Genomic DNA, 22252 nt, shown 5'->3' with positions numbered 1-22252 from the left:
GTTGATAGTACTTATTTTGAATGGAGGTCTGTGAGTAGTGGTGCTTGCTAGGCATTTATACTAGGACCTCTGCTGTTAGTTATAAAACTCATATAAATGGGAGGGTTAGTAAGATTGGTAGTGTTGTGATCTTGCAAACTAAGTGGCGATATTTTGTAAAATGATCAGCCAATTGGCATTTGGTTTCTCTGGTGTAGAGGAAACCACATCATTCAAGTTTGTTTACTGGCATCTAACTATACATATATACAACCAAATGAACAGACCATGATACACCCACAAAACATATATCACACGGCATATAACACAAAATATTACCATAAATAAGTTAAAAATATATCGTTCAAAGTGAATGCAACGTGCAGCACAAGTAAATAGTTTGCTGTCCGAGTGACAAGGCCTCGGAGGTGGCAGTGTATTCATTAATCTAACAGACTGAGGGAAGAAGCTATTACCGAGTCTGGCAGTCCCGGTCCAGGTGCTCCTATTCCTTCTTCCTCATGATAGTGGGATGGTTGGTAATGATCCTCAACAATGCTTTGGGCCCTTCATCTACAATGCTCCCGGGAGGAGGGAGACCCCAGTGATCCTCTTGGCAGTTTTATTATGCTCTGGAGAGCATTGCAGCTTCCATACCACACAATGATGCAGCCGGACAAGACACAGTGGTGTTCCTGTAGAAAGGGAGTGGGGAGATTTACATGTCTAAATCTCCTTGGAAAGTATAGACACTGCAGTGCCTTCTTGACTAATGAGAAGGTGTTGTGGGATTAGATTAGCTCATCCATTATGTGCACACAAAGGAACTTGGTGCTCTTCACTCTACTGCAAAGCCATTGACGTGCAATGGAGAGTGATCAACCTGCGCCTTCCTGAAGTCCACAGTCATCTCCTTTGTCTTGTCCATGTTGTTGTTCTCACACGATTTGTCAAGCCTCTGTATGGAGTGAAGTTCGTCATTTAACTACATATATTTATATAACATAATGTATACAGAAACGAGGTATGGAACAGATTAACAAGTGACACTTCAAATATGTCGTGACTGGGAGTTTGGAAGCCTAACAGCCTGGGGGAAGAAATCATTTCTCATCCTGACTGTTCTTGTTTTCATGCATTGTAGTCTCCTGCCTGATGGTAGAAAGTCAAAGAGGATGCCAAATGGATGGGTGGGATCCTCAGTAATACTAAGGGACCGCGTATGCAGTGCTCCTGATAAATGTCACAGATGGATGGTAGGGAGATCCCTATAAACTTCTCAGCTGTTTTCACAGTGGTTTGTAGGGACTTCTGGCCCAATGCTTGACTGCCCTGATATCAGATGGAGATACAATTATCAGGACACTCTCAATTGTGCTCCTGTAAAATGCAGTTAAGATGGCGGGGTGGGAGGGGAATGCCTTGCTTGCTTCAATCTTCTTAGGAAGTGGAGGTGCTGCTGTGCCTTCTTGTTCAAGGAGATGATATTAAGGGACCAGGTGAGGTCATCCATGTTGTGAACTCCCAGGAACTTGATGCCCTTAATTCTCTCTATGGAGGATCCATGTATTCACAGAGGGGAATGGTTTGTCTGCACTGTCCTGAAGTCCACAATAATTTCCTTTGTCTTTTCCATCTTCAGGCTTAGGTTGTACTTCTCATACCAATCCACCAGCTGCTCCACTTCCTCTGTATACTCCGTCTTACCATAGTTCTTGATAAGGCCAACCACTGTTGTGTTTATCTGCAAACTTGATGCCTCAGTTTGAGCTGGATCCTGCGACACAGTCACGCATCAACATTGTGAAGAGCAGAGGGCTGAGCACACAGCCTTGGCCAATTCATCATTGATCAGAATAATGCGGACTCATCATTGTTGTTGATGAGGCCAACCATTGATGCAGTTTGATTTGCATCTGGCAGTGTAGTTATGAGTCAACAGCTTGAAGAACTGCAGGCTGAGTACACAGCCCTGGGGGTGGGCACCAGTGCTCAGCGTGATGGAGCTTGAGCTGTTGCTGCCAACTCACACTGATTGGGGTCTTTCTGTCAAGAAGACGAAGATCCTTTTACAGAAAGAGGTGTTGAGTACTGTCAAGGACAGTTTACCCACCAGCCGCTGAAAGATGATCATGATCACCAAACACGGTACATTAGAACAGTACTGTGAGCAAGTAATTGAATAGTTGAAATCTTTTTCATCCTGAAAATTCCAATGGTCAGCAGAGATCAAAGCAAGAAGAGTTCTAGTAGAAATTCTTAAGATTTATCATGTCAAGCTTGGTTGTTAATTTGCATGGAATGGATTATTTCTTTGAGTGTGAGTTCTGATAGAATGAAAGCCAGCTCCTAATATTTTCATTTGGATGCACTTAATGATATTGATACCCACCAGGGTATTCACATACACATTTGTTTGAATTCAGAAGTATCCTAACAGAGTATGTTTATTTTGCTAGTTTGCTGCTGACAATAAACTGATGTTATAAAAGAAGCTCTACTACCAGCATCTTAATGCCACAGAAAAAGAAGTGGTTATCACAGCTGCCATCAATGACACAAAGGCTTTCAGAGTCTGAAATTGCCGTATTTGGAGGCTGCTGTTCAGCTTGGTCGTAAAATGCCCATTAAGAGGGCTTGCTAGGTCCTATGGATATTTGACCAATATTTGAGAAGGTGCAGTGGTGCAATTGTGCACAATTACCCAGAAAGATTTCAGCATTTATATAACCAACAAATTTTAATTGCAGTTTAATTTCTAATGTGTCCACAACCGGACGCTGTTTTTTTTTTTGTTTAACTGCTTCCAGGAACTCTTTTTACAATATAAATGTGCTATCAATGACCAGTTCTAAACTACTAAGTTAGTTTAGATAAACAGGGGATTGCAAGATACTCTGGAGCAACACACAAAATGCTGGAGGAACTCAGCAGGTTAAGCAGCCTCTATGGAACAGGTGGATTTCCAGGTCAAGAAATGTCGCCTGCCCATTTTCTTCCATAGATGAAGGATTTTGACTTGAAGTGTCAACTGATGAAGGATTTTGACTTGAAGTGTCAACTGATGAAGGATTGTGACCTGAAAAGCTGACTGTCCACTTCCCTCTGTGGATGCAACCTGACCTGCTGAGTTCCTCCAGCACTTTGTATGTTACCAGTAAATTAACTTAGTTATTTAATAACTCCAAATCAGGTATAACAAACTTTGTAATATACCAATTAGTATGTATTATTCGCAAAAAAAATACAATGTGTGTTTCTGGTGAGCAAGTAACCTTTTTCTGATCAAGAGAGAGAAGGTTATTGATTATATTTTGATGTGATGTTTTCAGATATGTTAATTTTTTTCTCCCATTTTTTATTGGCCAGGAGAAGATGGATCTGGTAAAACCACTTTAATAGCAAAACTACAAGGAGTGGAGGACTACAAGAAAGGACGAGGAATGGAATTCTTGTACCTGGATGTTCATGATGAAGATATTGATGGTGGGTACCATTCCATGCTTGAAATTTTCCTTCCATTTGTTCTCTGTGCTTGGATGCTCTTGGTGTTTTTATTTTACCTCCTTTATAGAAAACATAAAAATATTTGGGTCTGGAAACTAATAATCAACTTTATAGCATTTATAACGGCTGATCAGGCCATCTTTCTCCGGAGTTGCTCGTTCATTACCCAGATCAATGGGACTGCTGTATTTTAAGGAATTGCAGTCAAAACACCCTCAACAATGGCTTCTACTTCAGGCCTTAAGCACTATCTTTAGTCTGCCATGTATCCTGTAGTCACTGGAGTCCTTATTAAAATATGTTGCCTCTTGGCAACATATTGTTTTCACTCAGTCCCTCTTCATGCCGACATCTAGATTATGAGTTGTTCTTAAAAACAGAACCCTGTAGTAGCCTCCACATCTAACAGCCACCAGCCAAATTGAGTTTACTTTTGTGTGTGGTACTGAGCAAATCATCCTCTTGTTTTCTATAATTTTAGGCATTTTATTGTTAGTTTTTTCCAAGCATCTCAGGTAGACTTTAGGAGATGGGTATGTTTAGAAGCATCTAGTGCAATTAGCCCAAAATCTGAATTAGGGATTAATGGTCCTGACTACAGACCTGATCAGTTTTTCTTTTATGGGTTACTTTAAGCTCCTGATAGACTTACCTAACGGGACTGAATTGTGAATGCTTTTGTGATGAGAGCTTTATGTAAAATTGATGTAAATTGTTTTATTTTCTTCCTCTATACTAACAGATCACACTCGCTGCAATGTTTGGATCTTGGATGGTGACACTTACCATAAGGGTCTCCTGAAGTTTGCAGTTACTGCTGAAAATGTAAAAGATACTCTACTTATGCTGGTGGTGGATATGTCTCGGCCTTGGATGGCCATGGATTCATTACAGAAGTGGGCCAATGTTGTTCAAGAGCACCTTGACAAATTGAAAATACCCCCAGAGGAAATGAAAGAAATGGAACAAACTTGTAAGTACAGAGCTGAATGGGCGTTGATCAATTTAGAGGGTGTGAAAATTTATTACTGAAACTATACACACTCAACACCTCTTTTTATAGCATTTGAAACAAATCCACATTGAGATTTGTTCTAAATGTATTGAATATGATTAACACAAAGCCTGTAGCAGCAGAATGAATTTTTAACAATATTTTTAAAGTGATATATTCTTTTTTCATAGAATTAGAGTTGGAAACCAGGGCACCACAACATTTTGTTAATTTCTAGGGTTTCAAAAACTACTGCAGTTGAGATAAATTTTGCTGTTGTCTGACAGGATTTATCAAAGGTATCAATATTCAGGAACTAAGATTGATAAATTGATATCTGTGAGTTTAGCAAAAAAAAAACTAGTTTGATAACAGTACAGTGTGATTGAGCTTTGGGCCAGAAGATGTTAGCCTTGAATTTGTGATATTGAAATAGACCAGGTTTATTGTACAATGTCTGTAGTATTGACAATCCACAATGAGCATTACCTTGCTATGTTCAATATGCACTTTAACTTTTACAGAAAGGGGAAATTAAGTAAGGTTCTTAAGTATTTTAAATTCAAGTCTATTGATTTTCAACATGAGACTTCTTTGCAAATGGTCATTATTGCAAACTACAGATCAAAACACCTTTTGTCAAACTGATAGCTGTCATCCATTCTATTTTGTGCAGCCTACATTAGTGTTTTATAAAAGCTTGAGAGAACATAAATCGAGCTACCTCTTCACAGTAGTTATCAGGATCTCCAAAATGCTGATTTATTGTAAAATCTTAAGTTGTTTATATGTATTCTGCAATAATAAAACTAAAAGCCTTAGAATGTCTTTATATGTTAAAATGCATATTGGATATCAAACCAGGAAAAGTGTCATAGTGATGAAGTATAACCCTTTCGGTCAATAGTGCTAAATATGCCTCGCCTAAATAATAAACATGGTACAAAGATGACCATTGCCATTTCTGAAAATTGTCTTTGTAATCTGCTATCACTTTCCTAAGGTGAAAAATAGTATGAAGCTTAAGAAAAAGTTTGCTTCCTAAAAAAACAGTTTTCCATTATACAGAGAGTATTGTATTAAAAGTAGGTTGTGGCTTTTGAGTTATCTTGGCTTTTTTGCAAAGTTGCACAACATTTATTTTTTGTGAGACGATATAGAAGATGAAGGAAGAAGAAAGGATTGTGGTGTTCAAGCTTCCAGAAATAGATCTTGGACTAATCACGAGTGAGTCTCATGTCAGTGGTAGGAAAACTAATGGAGAAGACTCTTAGAGATCAGATTTATGAATTTGGAGAAACATGGCCCAATTTGGGAAAGTCATTGTGGCATTGTGCGGGGCAGGTGATGTCTGAGTAACTTGAATGAATTTTCTGAGAAGTAACAAAGGTGATTGAAGGTTGAGTAATGGGTTTTATATGTACTTTAGTAAAGTATTCAGCAAAGACCCACATTGTAGGCTCATGCAGAAAATTAAGATGCATGGGATCCATGGTGACTTGACTGATTGGAATCAAAATTACCATGCTCGTAGAAGACAGGGTAGTGGTGAATAGGTCTTATTTTGTATGACAGTCTGGACAACTCCTAAAGAACAAAAGTAAGCTAGGATTCCTTTTGTTTATTTGGAAGACTAGCTGTTTAGTTGGGACAAGATCCTGTTGCCAAACAGCTCAGTCAGTCTGGATCGGGAGCAGCATCTCCAACACCATTACACTGAGCATGGGGGCTCCCCAGGGTTGCGTGCTCAGTCCACTGCTGTTCACTGTGCTGCAACACACAGCTCGAACCATATCATTAAGTTCACTGATGACACGACCATGGTGGGTCTCATCAGAAAGAACGATGAGTCAGCTTACAGAGAGGAAGTGCAGCGGCTAACGGACTGGTGCAGAGCTAACAACCTGTCTCTAAATGTGAACAAAACAAAAGAGATGGTTGTTGACTTAAGGAGGGCACGGAGCAACCACTCCCTGCTGAAAATCGATGGCTCCTTGGTAGAGATCGTAAATAGCACCAAATTTTTTGGTGTTCACCTGATGGAGAATCTCACCTGGTCCCTCAACACCAGCTCCATTGCAAAGAAAGCCCAGCAGCATCTCTACTTTCTGTGAAGGCTGAGGAAAGTCCATCTCCCACCCGCCCCCCATCCTCATCATATTCTACAGGGGTTGTATTGAGAGCATCCTGAGCAGCTGCATCACTGCCTGGTTCGGAAATTGCACCATCTCGGGTCGCAAGACCCTGCAGTGGATAGTCTGGTCAGCTGAGAAGATCATCGGGGTCTCTCTTCCTGCCATTACGGACATTTACACTACATGCTGCATCCGCAAAGCAAACAGCATTATGAAGGACCCCACGCACCCCTCATACAATCTCTTCTCCCTCCTGCCATCTGGGAAAAGGCTCCGAAGCATTCGGGCTCTCGCAACCAGACCATATAACAGTTTCTTCCCCTAAGCTATCAGACTCCTCAATACCCGAAGCCTGGACTGACACCTTGCCCTACTGTCCTGTTTATTATTTATTGTAATGCCGGTACTGTTTTTGTGCACTTTATCCAGTCCAGTGTAGGTCTGTAGTCTAGTGTAGCTTTCTCTGTGGATTTTTTTTATTGCGTAGTTCAGTCTAGTTTTTGTACTGTGTCATGTAACACCATGGTCCTGAAAAACATTGTCTCATTTTTACTATGCACTGTACCAGCAGTTATGGTCAAAATGACAATAAAAGCTGACGACTTGACTTGACTCCTAAATAACTTGTGTGGCCGTTAGACACTACATTATGCTTGGGTCAGCCACTATTTTATAGTATTAGTTGTTTGTATTCAAAAACTAGTGATTTTATCACTGATAATTGATGAAAAAATGAGCAGTAAGACGTTTAGAATTAGAATTGTTTTGCTCACTGTGGTTCCAAACATTCAGACTGGGAGATGCCTGAAATGGCCAGAAGTGAAAATGAAATGATTTCACTACTTCAACAAGTTTGGAACTACAAAGAATTTGAAGGTATTGAATGTTGCAATGAAAATGAAGATTTGGAGAATGCAATTGTTGAAAGCATTGTGTGAAGGCAGTCCGTTATCTGCACTAGGTGTCTGCATAAATTTTGTTCACTTACTGTCAATCAAAAGTGTGTAGATTATCCATTGTTGACAATTATAAAGAATCCTGTTTTGGTAAGTTTTTAAAGTGGAAAAACTGTTGCACTTGGACAGTTCTACTCTGTCGACCTCAGAAGTCTTGGTCCAGTGGTATGAGTAGTTGTCACAAATTTGAGTCTTCCATGTTATAGTGGATAACCATGACTGCTTATCATGCCCTTCGCTGTCCACAAAGTGTTGCAGAGCTGCCTTCTTGGTCGTTGGATCTCACCTTTGATCTCATCTGCCAGTACGCCAGAGCTGATTTCACATGCTAGGACAGACGTGTCCCTGTTTCACGGGGGTATGAGCCCTGCCGGTGACCCTCACCTGGTTTAGCCCACCTGTCAAAGTGGTGTACTGGTGTGACCATTGTCACATACATACAACGACTTGGAGCCACAGATGAGAACTGACTGTCTGGTAGGGGACAAAGGGGAACAAACCAGGCTAACAGACTGGTGCAGAGCCAACAACCTGTCTCTTAATGTGAACAAAACAAAAGAGATGGTTGTTGACTTCAGGAGAGCACGGAGCGACCACTCCCCGCTGAACATCGACGGCTCCTCAGTAGAGATCATAAAGAGCACCTGACGGCGAATCTCACCAGGTCCCTCAACACCAGCTCCATTGCAAAGAAAGCCCAGCAGCATCTCTACTTTCTGCGAATGCTGAGGAAAGTTCATCTCCCACCCCCCCATCGTCATCACATTCTACAGGGGTTGTATTGAGAGCATCTTGAGCAGCTGCATCACTGCCTGTTTAGGAAATTGCACCATCTCGGATCGCAAGACGCTGCAACGGATAGTGAGGTCAGCTGAGAAGATCATTGGGGTCTCTCTTCCCGCCATCACGGACATTTACACTACACGCTGCATCCGCAAAGGAAGTGGCATTATGAAGGACCCCATGCACCCCTCATACAATCTCTTCTCCCTCCTGCCATCTGGGAAAAGGCTCCGAAGCATTCGGACTCTCACGTTCAGACTATGTAACAGTTTCTTCCCCCAAGCTATCAGACTCCTCAATACCTGAAGCCTGGACTGACACCTTGCCCTATTGTCCTGTTTATTATTTATTGTAATGCCTGCACTGTTTTTGTGAACTTTATGCAGTCCAGTGTAGGTCTGTAGTCTAGTGTAGCTTTCTCTGTGTTCTTTTTTTACGTAGTTCAGTCTAGTTTTTGTACTGTCATGTAACACCATGGGCCTGAAAAACGTTGTCTCATTTTTACTGTGTACTGTACCAGCAGTCATGGTCAAAATGACAATAAAAGTGACTTGACTTGACTTGAACTGCCCCAGGATGGACACGATAAGCCTCTTTACCATAGGTATCACCCTCCCTGGACACCTCATAGACAACAGCATTACTGAATAAATTCCTCCATCAATAGTTATTAGGAACTAATACAGTTTTATAGCAGTAGTATTAGTAGTGTTCTAACTTGTTCTGAATTTTATTTAAATATATAATTTGTTACTTAGTTAAATGGTAGTTTGTCTTTTGTTATTACCTTAAATATTTTTGTGAAACTTTGTCTAATTGGGGCAACAATTTAATTGGGACAAAATGTGTTGGTCCCGATGTGTCCCACTTAACTGGAATCCACTGTGCTCATTTAAAAGAAATAACCTACCCTGGTACACTAGTCACAAAATGGTTCCTGTAACATTCCAACAACAAAAATCTGCATATCTTGATCTCAACCATTGCATTTGGCTTGAAATTGTGAGGGGTAGAGAAAATTGTGATTTAGTGATAATGAGATAAGGTCAGCCAGAAAAGTGAGTGTTAGTTCCATGGAAATTGAGTCCCAGGAATTAATAAAAGAAAATATAGTGATGTAGATGAATTAAGTGCATATTTTGCTTCCATCTTTCCAACCAAGGTTGCAAATAAGATCCTAGATATCCATCTGAGTCAAGAATTGGAAGGGAGAAACTTGGGGAAATTTTCAACAGAGGAAATACACTGAACTACAGACTGACGGGTTGGAAATTTTTGGGAGACTGAACAGGTCTCCATGTCATGACAAAATTCATCTTGGGCAGTTAAAGGAAACTGCTGCCTGAAGCCGAATTCAAAGTTTGTTGGAGTATTATATAGAATGATATCTAATATATAGTCTAAATGGGTTCTTTGACCCACTTAGTCCAGGCTCATCTTTTCGACCTTTTACATAGTTCAATCTAAAACCACTGGATTATGTCTAAATAATGGAGACTACAATGGGATGAGGGAGGACTTGGCTAGTGTAGACTAGAAACAGTGGAAGACTTTCAAAGAGATTTTTCACGGTACTCCAACAAAAGTATATTCCAACTCAAAGCAAGGACAGTAAGGGTAGGGAGGAACAACTTTGGATATCTAAGGAAATAAAAAAAGGTATCAAACTAAAAGCTCGTGTATACAAAGTCGATGAGTAGTGGGTAACTGAAAGATTGGGAAAACTTTAAAAGCAACAAAGAACCACTAAGCAAGCAATAAAGAAAGATAGATTATGAAAATAAACTAGCACAAAATATAAAAATGGGTGGTATAATATCACCAAAGTGATGGTGCTGAGCAAAATTGTGGGCCTGAAGATAGATAACTCCTCCGGTCCTGATGGAATGCATCCCAGGGTACTGAAAGAAATGGCAGAAGTTATAGTAGACACTTTGATGATAATTTTCCAAAATTCTCTGGACTCCTGGCGGATTGGAAGATGGCAAATGTCACGCTACTGTTCAAAAAAGGATGTAGGCAAAAGGCAGGTAACTATAGACCAGTTAGTTTAACATCTGTAGTTGGAAAAATGCATGAAGCTATTGTTAGAAGAAATAGGAAGGCATCTGGAAAGAAATGCATCCATCAGGCAGACACAGATTGAATTCAGCAAAGGCAGGTCTTGTTTGACAAACTTACTGGAGCTCTTTGAGGATATAATGAGTGCAGTGGATAGAGGGGAACAGGTGGACGTTATTTGTTTGGATTTCCAGAAGGCATTCTATAAGGTGTCACATAAAAGACTTGTCCATAAAATAAGGATGCATAGAGTTGGAAGTGATGTATTAGCACAGATACAGGATTGGTTAACTAATAGAAAATGGAGAGTTGGGATACATGGGTGTTACTCTGGTTAGCAATTGGTGGTGAGCATTTTGCCGCAGGGTCAGTGCTGGGCCTGCAACTGCGCACTATATACATTAACAATCTGGAAGAGGGGACTGAGTGTAGTGTATCTAAGTTTGCTGCTGATACTAAATTGAGTAGAAAAGCAAATTGTGCAGAAGATAAGGAGAATCTGCAGAGAGATATAGATAGGTTAAGTGAGTGGGCAAGGGTCTGGCAGATGGAGTTACAATGTTGGTAAATATGAGGTCATACACTTCGGATTGAAAAATGAAGGTAGATTATTATTTAAATGGTAAAAATTGCAAGGTGCTGCTGTGCAGAAGGACTTGGGAGTGCTTGTGCATGAATCACAAAAGGTTGGTTTGCAGGTGGAGCAGGCTATCAAGAAGGCAAATGGAATGTTGGCCTTCATTGCTAGAGGGATTGAATTTAAGAACAGGAAGATTACGCTACAACTATACATGGTACTGGTGAGGCCGCACCTGGAGTGCTGTGTGCAGTTCTGGTCTCCTTTCTCGAGGAAGGATATACTGGCTTTAGAGGCCGTGCAGAGGAGGTTCACCAGGTTGATTCTGGAGATGAGGGGATTAGACAATGAGGAGAAATTGAGCGGCCTGGGACTATACTCACTGGAATTCAGAAGAGTGAGAGGAGATCTTATAGAAACACGTACAGATATGAAAGGGATAGATAAGATAGAGACAGGAAAATTGTTTCCACTGGTAGGTGAGTCTAGAACTATGGAACGTAGCCTCAATTCAGGGGAGTAGATTTAGGATGGATACGAGGAGGAACTGCTTTTCTCAGAGAGTGGTGAATCTGTGGAATTCTCTGCCAAATGAAGCAGTGGAGGCTACCTCATTAAATATATTTAAGACAAGGTTGGATAGATTTTTGCATAGTAGGAGAATTAAGGATTATGGGGAAAAGGCAGGTAGGTGGAGATGAGTCCATGGTCAGATCAGCCATGATCTTATTGAATGGTGGAGCAGATTCGATGAGCCAGGTGGCCTACTCCTGCTCCTATTTCTTATGTTCTTATGTACATTAATCCCATTTGTCTGCATTTGGACAAGTGTACTCAGAGACCATAACTCTTTGCAATATACTGATCTGACAAAAGAAACAAATGTACAGTGGTCAATTATGCAGATAATGCAAGTTGTGTGGAACATGCATGTAGTTCAAAGAGATAATGACAGGGTAGGCCAGTTGATAAATGAGGTAAAATGTGAAGTTGCTCATTTTGGAAGAAAGAACAAAACAGTAGTGTTATTTAGATGGAGAAATATCACAACCTTTACAATTAAACATTTTAGAGCTTCAACATATTTACATTGTCAGTGTTTCAAGTTAGGACACAGTTGCAAATTGTAACAATCAACACAGAATGGAAGTCAGTAGCTCATTCTTAATAAACCAGCGACCCACTGAATGCCGATGCTGCCTAGTTGAACATTTTTTTGCTATTGTGCATGTCAGTTGTTTTGACTGCCTGACATTGTTTACTTGTGAGTTGTCACTTGTGTTTGCTTGATGTGCATCTTACAAAAAAGATGCCATGCAGTTTTCAGGCCACGTAAAAAATCCCTGGTCAGAGCAATGGTTGGTCCGAACAGCTGTAAAAATGAATTAATGGGAATTTTGGCATCCGCTGCACTGAGATTGCAATTAGAGTGTCAAACAGTAGGACAGTATAAGTGGATTGAAATTTGTTGTCAACATTTGACGTTCGCTGGAAGATTTAGATTTCAGCACTTCTTGCCAAGTTCACCACATGATTTCTTAGCGCAGTTTACCAAGCCAAAGAGCTTGGTGTTTGTATGTGTTGCTTAGGGTTATAAAGATCAGGCCAGCAATTGAAATAATACAAATTTCCCCTCCAATATTTTTCCAACCATTCCCCTGCCACCCCTCCCAACCCCTGGAGATAATAATGAAATTAATAACTACATTAGCCCCATATCCCGTGATCTTCTTGATATTTAAAAATTTCTCAGCAAATGTCCTGAATGACAGAGCTCCTTGTTTAGAGAATTCCAAAGATCCATTATTGTCTGTGTAAAAGAAACTTGTTCTCAAATGTCAACTGAATAGCCAAGCCTTATTTTGAGACTGTGACCCCTGGTTCCTGACTACTTAATCAAGGGAAACATTGACCCTATCGAGCTCATAAGAACTTTGAATGCATCCATAAGATCACCTTTGACACAAATTCAAAAAAAAATATAGATCCAGTCTGCTTTATCTCTCCTCACATAAGAAACCCACAGTTGTAATCAGCCTGGTCAATCTCTGCTGCATTCCCTCTGTTGCAAATATATCCTTCCTTGGCTGGGGAAACCTAATCCACTGTCTCTCATGTGATCATGCCATGGTCTCATATATTTGAGGCAGACAATAATGGTTGATGTGCTGTTTGCTTTCCAAATTTATTGCTTGTACTTTCACTTCAACTTTCAGTGATTCATATACAAGATATCCAGATCCCTCTGAAAACACCTTAAACAGGCTCACAACTCAAACTGAACCTTTTATTAGTATTATTTTCCGTACTTAATAAAGTGGCCATTGAGTGTATGTTCATCGGTTTTTGCTGACGTAGCCCATCCATTTCAAACTTCATGTCATGCGTTCAACAACGCTCTTCTGCACACCACTGTTGTAACACGTGGTTATTTGAGTTACGGTCAGCTTGACCATTCTCCTCTGACCTCTCTCATTAACAAGGTGCTTTCACCAACATAACTGCAGCTCACTGGATGTTTATTGTTTTTTGCACCACTGGAAACTTGTAAACTGCAGACAGTTGTGCCTGAAAATCTCAGGGAATCAGCAACTTCTGAGGTACTTAAATCACTCCATCTGGCACCAACAAACATTCTCCACCATTAACGAGCAGGTGTTCAGTTTTACCTAATAAAGTAGTCGCTGTGTGTATAATGCTCTTTTAATACTTTTATATATAATCTTATGCATATCTCTTTATTGAAGGCTTCCTGAAAGAAAATCCAAATACACCCCAAGTTTGTTGTTCACCTATTCTGCATGTTCCAGGCTCTTTTTTTTTTAAATTGAGACTGATTTCCCCATGTTCAGACCTGAATTTATTTTCTAAATACCCTGATGTGACATTATTCACTCATTTTCCCTACAGTTTGTGTCAAACTAACTGGACTATAATTCCCTGTTTCTTCTTCTCCCCCCCCCCCCTTTTTTTAAGTAATGGTTACATTTTTGGAACTGATATTTTGTTGAATCTCGAAAGATGACAAACAATGCATCTATTTTCTTCATAGGCACCTCTCTCAATTTCCTACATGCAGGTCATTGAGTTCTTAGGATTTTTTTGCTTCATATTCTCTGATACATAGAAAACCATGGACATTATGTTACGAAGAATGGTGATATGTATATGATAGCCCTGATGCATTTTGAGAACATTTGGAAGAAAATTCAAAATATTTACAATTTGGGAAATGATATTTTTCTTTGAAGGAACTTGTTTTTTTAAACAGCTACTCATTTTTTTGTTTTATTAATGTATTTACACCATTTGTTACCAATAATTTTAACTAGGTACATGTGCATCAACACCACTCACTGATTTAAGCTGCAATCTGAAAATCTTTCACAAAGAGCAATATCGGGTTTTGTAGATGGGCACATAGGGAATGATGGATTACATGGAACCAAGTAGGGAAATAAGATTGATTGGAATATTGTATGAGTGGGCATAGACTTAATGGGCTAAGTAGCCTTCGCTATTGAGTACAAGTATCAGGGAAAATTATGCTAATTTGATGCTTTATTATTTAATCTTTCTTTTTGTTTCCTATCTACAGTAGTGAGACAGTTTCAAGAGTATGAAGAACCAGATAAAGTAATACCAGTATCTCCACAGCGAAGGAGTACGGTGTCTCAAGAAACGAATGAAGAGAGTGTGGTCTTGCCTTTAGGCAGTAACACACTTACGCATAATCTTGGCATTCCAGTCCTAGTAGTTTGCACTAAGGTATGTTATGAAAACGTTAACTTGATGCACAATAGCTGGAGTAACTTACAGAGATTGTCCTCCTCCCTGCTGAAACCTATGTCTCTGGAGAAAGTACTTGCATTTAAAGAATGGTGTAGATTGTGTATCTGGATTGAGCTTCAAGTTGTTGATAATCCAAGCTTTTTCAATTTTTACAGATTTGGAAAAAACTCATAATTTACATTTGTTAGTTTGTGATCTCACTCTTAAGATACTTTTTTTTTAAAAAAAGCATACCATATAATTAGCAAATCTTTAATACAACCATATTAAATTAACCACAATAAATTTTGACTTAACGGTTTAGTTTTATGGAAGCCAATGATAACATCATTAAGGTATGTAAAATAGATGAATTTGAACTTTTCAAGTCCAATAAATGTTTTCAAGCAAATGAGGACCTTAGTAGTTGAAACTGGGTATCTTCTTCTTCTGGCTTCCATCCCATAGGATGATGATGGTTCCTTTCAGTCAGTTAGTGGGGTTTGATATGTGCATCCTGGAGTGGCTGTATACGCTGATCCTTGACAGGCACTGCTTGCCACATTCTTGGCAGGTGAGGCCTGGAGGGGCAGCAGGGGAAGAAGCTCTGTTGTGGCACTTCCTGTGCCTTTCCTCTGTTGCCTCTATGAGCTTGTTCACAGCAGTGTCCACACCGTTTCTGATGGGGTAATGACAGCTTTCTTAAGGCTCCTGTGCAGAACATCTTTGTACCACAGTCACTGGCCACCATGTTCTCGGGTACCACTGGACAGTTGACCATGCAAGGTGTCCTTGGGCAGTCTTCCGTCAGGCATTCTGACAACATGTCCTGCCCTGTGCAGTTGAGCTGACATCACCAAGGTTGAAACTGCTGGCATTCTGGCTCGAGAGAGGACCTCGGTATTGGAGACCTTGTCTCGCCAGATGAAGATCACCTTTTCCTGCGACAGCACTCCATGTGGATGTGCTCAATGGTGGGCAGGGCTTTACCCGTGATGGACTACACTGTATCCACTACTTTTTTTAGGCATTTCCATACCAGGCCATGATGTAACCAGTCAATATACTTTCCTCCGCACATCTATCGTACAGGTAGTTCATCAAAGTTTTAGATGACATGCCGAAACTTTGCAGACTTCTAAGAAAGTAGAGGCACTACCGTGCTTTCTTCAAAATGGCAGTTGCGTGCTGGACCCAGGACAGATCCTCTGAAATAATAACACTGAGGAGTTTAAATTTGCTGATGCTCTGCACCTCTGATCCTCCGATGAGGACTGGCTCATAGATCTCCAGTTTCCTCCTCCTGAAGTCATTGAGTGAGAGGTTGTTGTTGTGGCACCACTCAGCCAGAGTTTCAATCTCCCTCTATGCTGATTGGACCAATGACAATGGTGTCGTCAGCAAACTTAAGTATGGTATTGCAGCTGTGCTGAGGCTCACAGTATAAAGTGAGTAGAGCACGGGGCTAAGCATGCAGCCTTGTGTATCTGCGCTGATTGTGGAGGAGGTGTAGTTGTCAATCCAAACTCACTGGGGTTTGCAAGTGAGGAAGTCGTGGATCTAGTTGCACAAGTAGGTATTGAGGCCAAGGTTTTGAAGCTTACTGATTAGTTTTGAGGGGATGATGGTATTGAATGCCAAACTGTAGTCAGTAAAGAGCGTCCTGATGTATGCATCTTCACTATCTAGGTGTTCCAGAGCTGCACAAAGAGCCAATGAAATGGCATCTGCTGTAATGGTAGGCAAATTGAAGCAGACACTTCTCAAACAGAAGTTGATATGTTACATAACCAGCCTCTCAAAACACTTCTTCACTGTGGATCCATATGCTACCGGATAATAGTCATTGAGACAGGTCCCCAACATTCTTTTTAGGCACCAGTATAATTGAAGCCTGCTTGATACCTAAGATTGTTGAAGCAAGAGGTTAAAGATACTGGTGAATGCTCCAGCCAGTTGATTAGCACAGGATTAGTCAACCTGTGATTAGTCAATTAGTCACCTGTATCATATCAGTATATTGTCCCAAATTCTATAAGATCATAAGACATGGGGACAGAACTAGGCCATTTGGCTCATCGAGTCTGCTTTGCCATTCAGTCAGGGCTGATTTATTTGCCATCTCAACCTACCCTTATTGATCAAGAACTTAACAGCATTTGCTTAAGTAAAGCCAATGATTTTGCCTCCACAGTCGTGAGTAGCAATGAATTCCACAAATTCACCACTCTGGCAAAAGAATTCCTTCTCGTATGGGCCTTGGATTCTCTTGCTATTGGAAATATCCTCTCCACATCCCTGATATCTAGGCCTTTCAATATTCAATAGATTTCTGAGAGCCCCCCTCAATTTTCTAATCTTCAGCAAGTACAGGCCCAGGGCCATGAACCATTCAGACACCAAACACATTAAATGTTGTACCATTTCTTTGTTTCCAGTTTAGGATACCCAGTTTTAGGATATTTTCCAATTCTGACTGAGAAACCAACATTTGTTTTTACTTTTTCTTCTCTTCATATTTTATGAAAGTGTTTAGGGACAATTTTTATATTTCCTAGAAACATGCTGTCATATTTCATGTTTTCCCTCTTATAATTAAGAAACTTGATTTTTTTGGGGGGTTGTGGAATGCACTTGTGAAATTAAGATTGGAACTTAGAACAGTGCAGCATAGAAACAGGCCCTTTGGCCAAACATGATGCCAAATTAAACTAAATCCCTTCTGTCTGTAGGTGATGTATTTCCACCACCCATGTATATTCATGTGTATAAGAGCTTCTTAAACACCTCTAAGATAGTTACTTTCATCATCAGCCCTGGCAGCCCATTCTAGCACCTACTGCTATCTATATATCAAAAAAATTTGCTCAAGCATCACCTTCAGACGACTTTTGCCAATTAAACCAAATTAAATAAAAGACACGGCAGTCCACACCAGACAATGGCTTTGCCTACGAATGGCACTTACTAATTGTGATTAGAACAAATAACTCAAAGATTCACTAAATTATAAAAAAAATCTTCATTAACACTTTTTAGTTACAGAAACCTCTTTTAACAATTTTGTAACTTTCTAAAACTCAAATATTACTTGTTCTAAATCAGTGGTTCCCAGACCTTTTTGGGTTACCATCCCCTTGGCTCACGGACCACATCCCCAGCCCCACCCCTCTCCCCTTACAGTCATTACATAAAATTTATGAAGAATTTTGATTTACAATGCTCAGTAAAAGAAAATAGGAACTAATCCAAAGCACTGACAAATAATGGCATAAAATTATTAAGATCTATTTAAAGCTACAAATAAATTATTTTAAAATACAATAAAAACAATTTTGGAGTGCACATCAGTTGTACAGCTATTCACTACTTCATTACTTTTCAGCCTTTCAATGAGATGGATGGGCTTGGTGCATCGATAGCAGCTTCTCAACATCAGGCTGAGTGTCACTCAGGAGTCATCTCAGATCCCCCCATTGAATAATCTACATTCAAGTTAGGCGACCCTAACTAAAACCCTGCTCCACTAAATATGAGTTGGAAAGGCAATAAAGAACATCGTGGTGGTTTTTCCACAGTGAAAGATGGAATTCAGAGATATCCTTCTGCAAGCAAAAGTCTTGAAATTATTTTTTGAATCTCAGCTACAGCTCAGTCATTTTGTAGCGAGATCAGTTCTTCATTCTTCCTATTAATTCCTCTTTACAAGTGTTGTGGATGGATTAGGGATGGATCCAGTCTACAATTTGGATCAAGAGAAGATCCTAAAACCTCTTTGACATATCTTTATGCTGCTCACCCAAGTGGGAATAGTATACTTGAAGATCATCATCTGGAACTCTTTCTTTCTCTCCCAATTCAGCGAGGCTTAGAAATTGGAAAAGGTCTCTATGGCCAGAGTTCCACTTAAATAAGTTTAACTATGTGATGACTGATTTGACTTTAAGATTCACATCATTTCCTTGCATTTGAAGGTTGATTTCATTAAACTGTGTGAATAATTCTGTGTAAATAAGCAATATCATGCCTAATATTCTTGAGTTGATTACTGGAAGAAGCATTTCAGTATTTTTCAGTTAACAAAAACATGTAAAAACATCTCGGACAGTTTCCTTTTTGGAGCCATCTGACTTCTGTGGGTAACAGCAAGCTTTCAAACAGTTCATCTTTCTCAATGCAAGGCCAAAATTGTTGAGAATTAAGATCATTTGACCTGTTTATTTTTAACAATAGATAATGAATGGAGTTGGGAAATTATTGAAAAACAACAGAATTTATTAACATTCATGCAAAAATATAGAAAATTAAACAAGTGACTAACTTAAACAGAAGTTAACAGCGCTATGCGCCTATAGCTCCTAAACAGTTAAACTTAAGATAACAAAGTCTTACTCAAGCACAATCTTAGAGTGGTAGTTCAAAAGGTTTCAATGATTCACGGGGTAGTTGAGAGGAGAGACCTTTAGATTCAAAATGTGGCGAAGAGGCGATTCTTGAAGAAACAGAGATTCAAACTACAGTGGAGAAGTGATCTCACAGAGGCAAAGAAACAGTTGCAGAAGTTTGCAGCAGCACAGAGTACCTTTCCCAAAGTCTACGGAGTTCTGGAGTTGGGTAAACGAAGTAGCAATTGCAGCTACTACCAACCGTGACATAATGTTCAGAAGAATCCACAAAGAGCGAGATTTCGTAACATAACTGACAGGGTCTGTCCCTTTCGCCGGAGTGGCCACTGCACAACACCTGAGACCATACAGGGGTTAACCAAAAGTGGGTGCCACAATCCATGTATAGATTTCACGAAATGTCAGTCGCAATTCGAAATGCACAGCATGCTGCAGACTAACCCACTCCTTTTGGGTTCGTTGCAATCTTCACTCTCACTCTTTTTCCATTGACTTGAATGATTCCTTCCAACTCGACTCCCTGCAGCAATTGGCGTTGCTCTTTTATACCGTTGGAGATATGTTATCACATGACGATCACAGAGACAAAATCATGGATTTCCAGTAAACAACGTGAAGTCTCAGGAATCAAAACTAAGAGCTTCCAGCAATACAAGACTATAGGTACGTCACACTCAGTAAACAAAACTAAAATCACATGACACTTACAGGAGTTGAAATTGTGGATGTGTAACAGTGACAAGGTGTCTGTGAATGACAGTGAATGGTAAATATGTCAGGTACAGCTTTTTTCAAGAAAGGAATAATGCCACAGTGGTGTCCTGCATTAATCTGTTGCACAAGGAAGAATGCTGGTGTGTAGAATGTCCTTCTCTTTGAAAAACTGCTTAACAACTCAATCTATTGACTACCCACTTCGTATCTGTTTCTAGGCCCCTTGCAAATAATAACTCTTGAACCATGCTTTCAACTTTTTTGAAGCAAACATAACCAAGAATCAGATATGTTGTCCCAAGTACATTACAATGCATTTTCCACGTACACAGAAATTTCATCTTTGAACAGATTTGTTGCTGTCCAGAATCACTTCATTTGGTCTAGTGGACTCGTGCAAAGCCATACTCAGAAAGTCCCTAGGGATGACAGAATTAGTTCTTTTCCAATTGTATGGGAAAAGATTTAGCAATGACCAATGAAATATTGTTCCTTGAAGTATTTTCATTTCGGAAAGTTTTCACAAAGTGACCGAAAATAAGACAGATTCTTGTTTGCTTTGTTAGTGTATTCTCTTCAAATGTTCAAGGAGCCTGAACAGTTTAATTCCCTCATTTGAAAATAACTTACTCATACAACAGATACATTGTCTAATGTTGGTAACTTGGTGCCAGTATAAATCAATATCTCAGATATTCCATACTATACAGATTACTTTTTTTTTTCGTTTAGTCTGCTTCTGCCATTTTCATTACAGATAACAACCACGGTCAATCATCTATTGTTTAAGTCTAACTGCAAGTGCTACGATCAATAAAGGCGAAAGTTTTGATGTCATCATAGCTCAGATAAAACCTGACTCTGCCAGAAGGTACATAAAGTGGGGCAGCGGTATTTTGGTTGGGCCTTGGGCTAGAGAAACATGCTCAAGACCATTTGAAAGGGCAGATACAAATCCTTACCCCATTGAAAGCCATGCCCGATTCACAGGAATTGCTTCACTGTGTGATTAGAATATGGGAATCATACTAGCTATCACTGTACAACAGTAGTGAATGGCAATATTGTGCAGGCCAAACGCAGAAATAACATGCTATCTCATGTCTAGATTTCCTATGATACGGCAAGTACAGAAGTGTAATATTGCTTCTCAACAACTATAATGTTCTTCGAGGAAAGTAGTATCTATCATCACCTACCCATCTATTGAAATGATCCCACAACCAATGATCTCACTTTAAGAACTCTTTATCTTGTTATTGCAAGTTCTTGTTATTTAATGCTAATTTATTTATAATTGCATTTGCATAGTTTGTTGTCTTCTGCGCTCTAGTTGATCTTCCATTAAATCTTGTTATAGTTACTATTCTATAGATTTGCTGAGTATGCCTACAGTAAAAAAAAGTACCTTGGGGTGACATATATGTGCTCTGATTATTTACTTTAAACTTTGAACTTTTACAAGAATGGTGGGTTAGCAAGAAATGAGGCGATTACATGGTCTTTGTAATCAATTATGAGGCACTGAGGATCAAATGCATAATAATAAGTAATTATTTCTTAAATTAAGCCTGTAATCCCTTAGCTGCCCTCATTACTACCAGTGCCTCAATTAGCCCATTAGGAACTCCCATCACCCCTAGGGGGCAATATCACCCACTTTGGAAATCATTGCTCTAGGTCAGGGGTCAGCAACCTTTACCACTGAAAGAGCCACTTGGACCCATTTCCCACAGAAAAGAAAACACTGGGAGCCGCAAAACCTGTTTGACATTTAAAATGAAATAACACTGCATACAACGTTTTGTTTTGCCTTTATGCTATGTATAAACAAACTATAATGTGTTGCATTTATGAAATTGATGAACTCCTGCAGAGAAAACGAAATTACATTTCTGCATGCAACAAAAACATTTTGAACTCCAAAAAAAAAGACGTTGGGTTGAAGGTTACTTTGAAGTAAAATACTCAACGTCTATTTGAGTCCTTGTATTTATGAAAAACGCCAAACTTAAATTTGCCGCCAGCAGCAAACCAAAAATAACGTCAGCCAGCTGTCAACCTGAAAAATAAAAGGACTATTTCACTGAACAATGAAAACATATGAATATACATAAAATAATAGGCAATTAAAATATTTATCATACCTGGTCAGGTTGACTCACACCTGACAATGCAGTCGTATTCAGTAGGGATGGATCGATGCTTAGGGGAGTGACTGGGAAGGATAATGTGTTTTTTTCCTCTCTGAACTCACAGAAGCGTTTCCCAAATGATGTTTGCATTGCGATGATTGCAGAATGTAAATACTCCGAATTTATCATGTCGTGACCTTGTTTGAACTCTCTCAAATTGGGGAAGTGAGACAA

The 22252-nt window shown here is 39.6% G+C and overlaps 1 protein-coding gene across 1 annotated transcript in view; it reads left to right on the top strand.

Annotated features, from left to right (window-relative positions):
* The window catches only part of LOC132395538 (cytoplasmic dynein 1 light intermediate chain 1-like), a 73387-nt gene that overhangs the window by 4967 nt on the left and 46168 nt on the right, over positions 1–22252 (top strand). Inside the window, exons 3-5 of the mRNA XM_059972304.1 lie at positions 3349–3465; positions 4229–4459; positions 14591–14760. Coding sequence (XP_059828287.1) covers positions 3349–3465; positions 4229–4459; positions 14591–14760 — 518 coding nt within the window. The remainder of the gene's footprint in view (positions 1–3348; positions 3466–4228; positions 4460–14590; positions 14761–22252) is intronic.

The sequence above is a fragment of the Hypanus sabinus genome, chromosome 6, assembly GCF_030144855.1.
Source record: "Hypanus sabinus isolate sHypSab1 chromosome 6, sHypSab1.hap1, whole genome shotgun sequence".
Taxonomy (NCBI): domain Eukaryota; kingdom Metazoa; phylum Chordata; class Chondrichthyes; order Myliobatiformes; family Dasyatidae; genus Hypanus; species Hypanus sabinus.
The sequence above is the reverse complement of the archived record's forward strand: the minus strand, read 5'-3'. Positions and strand labels throughout refer to the sequence as shown.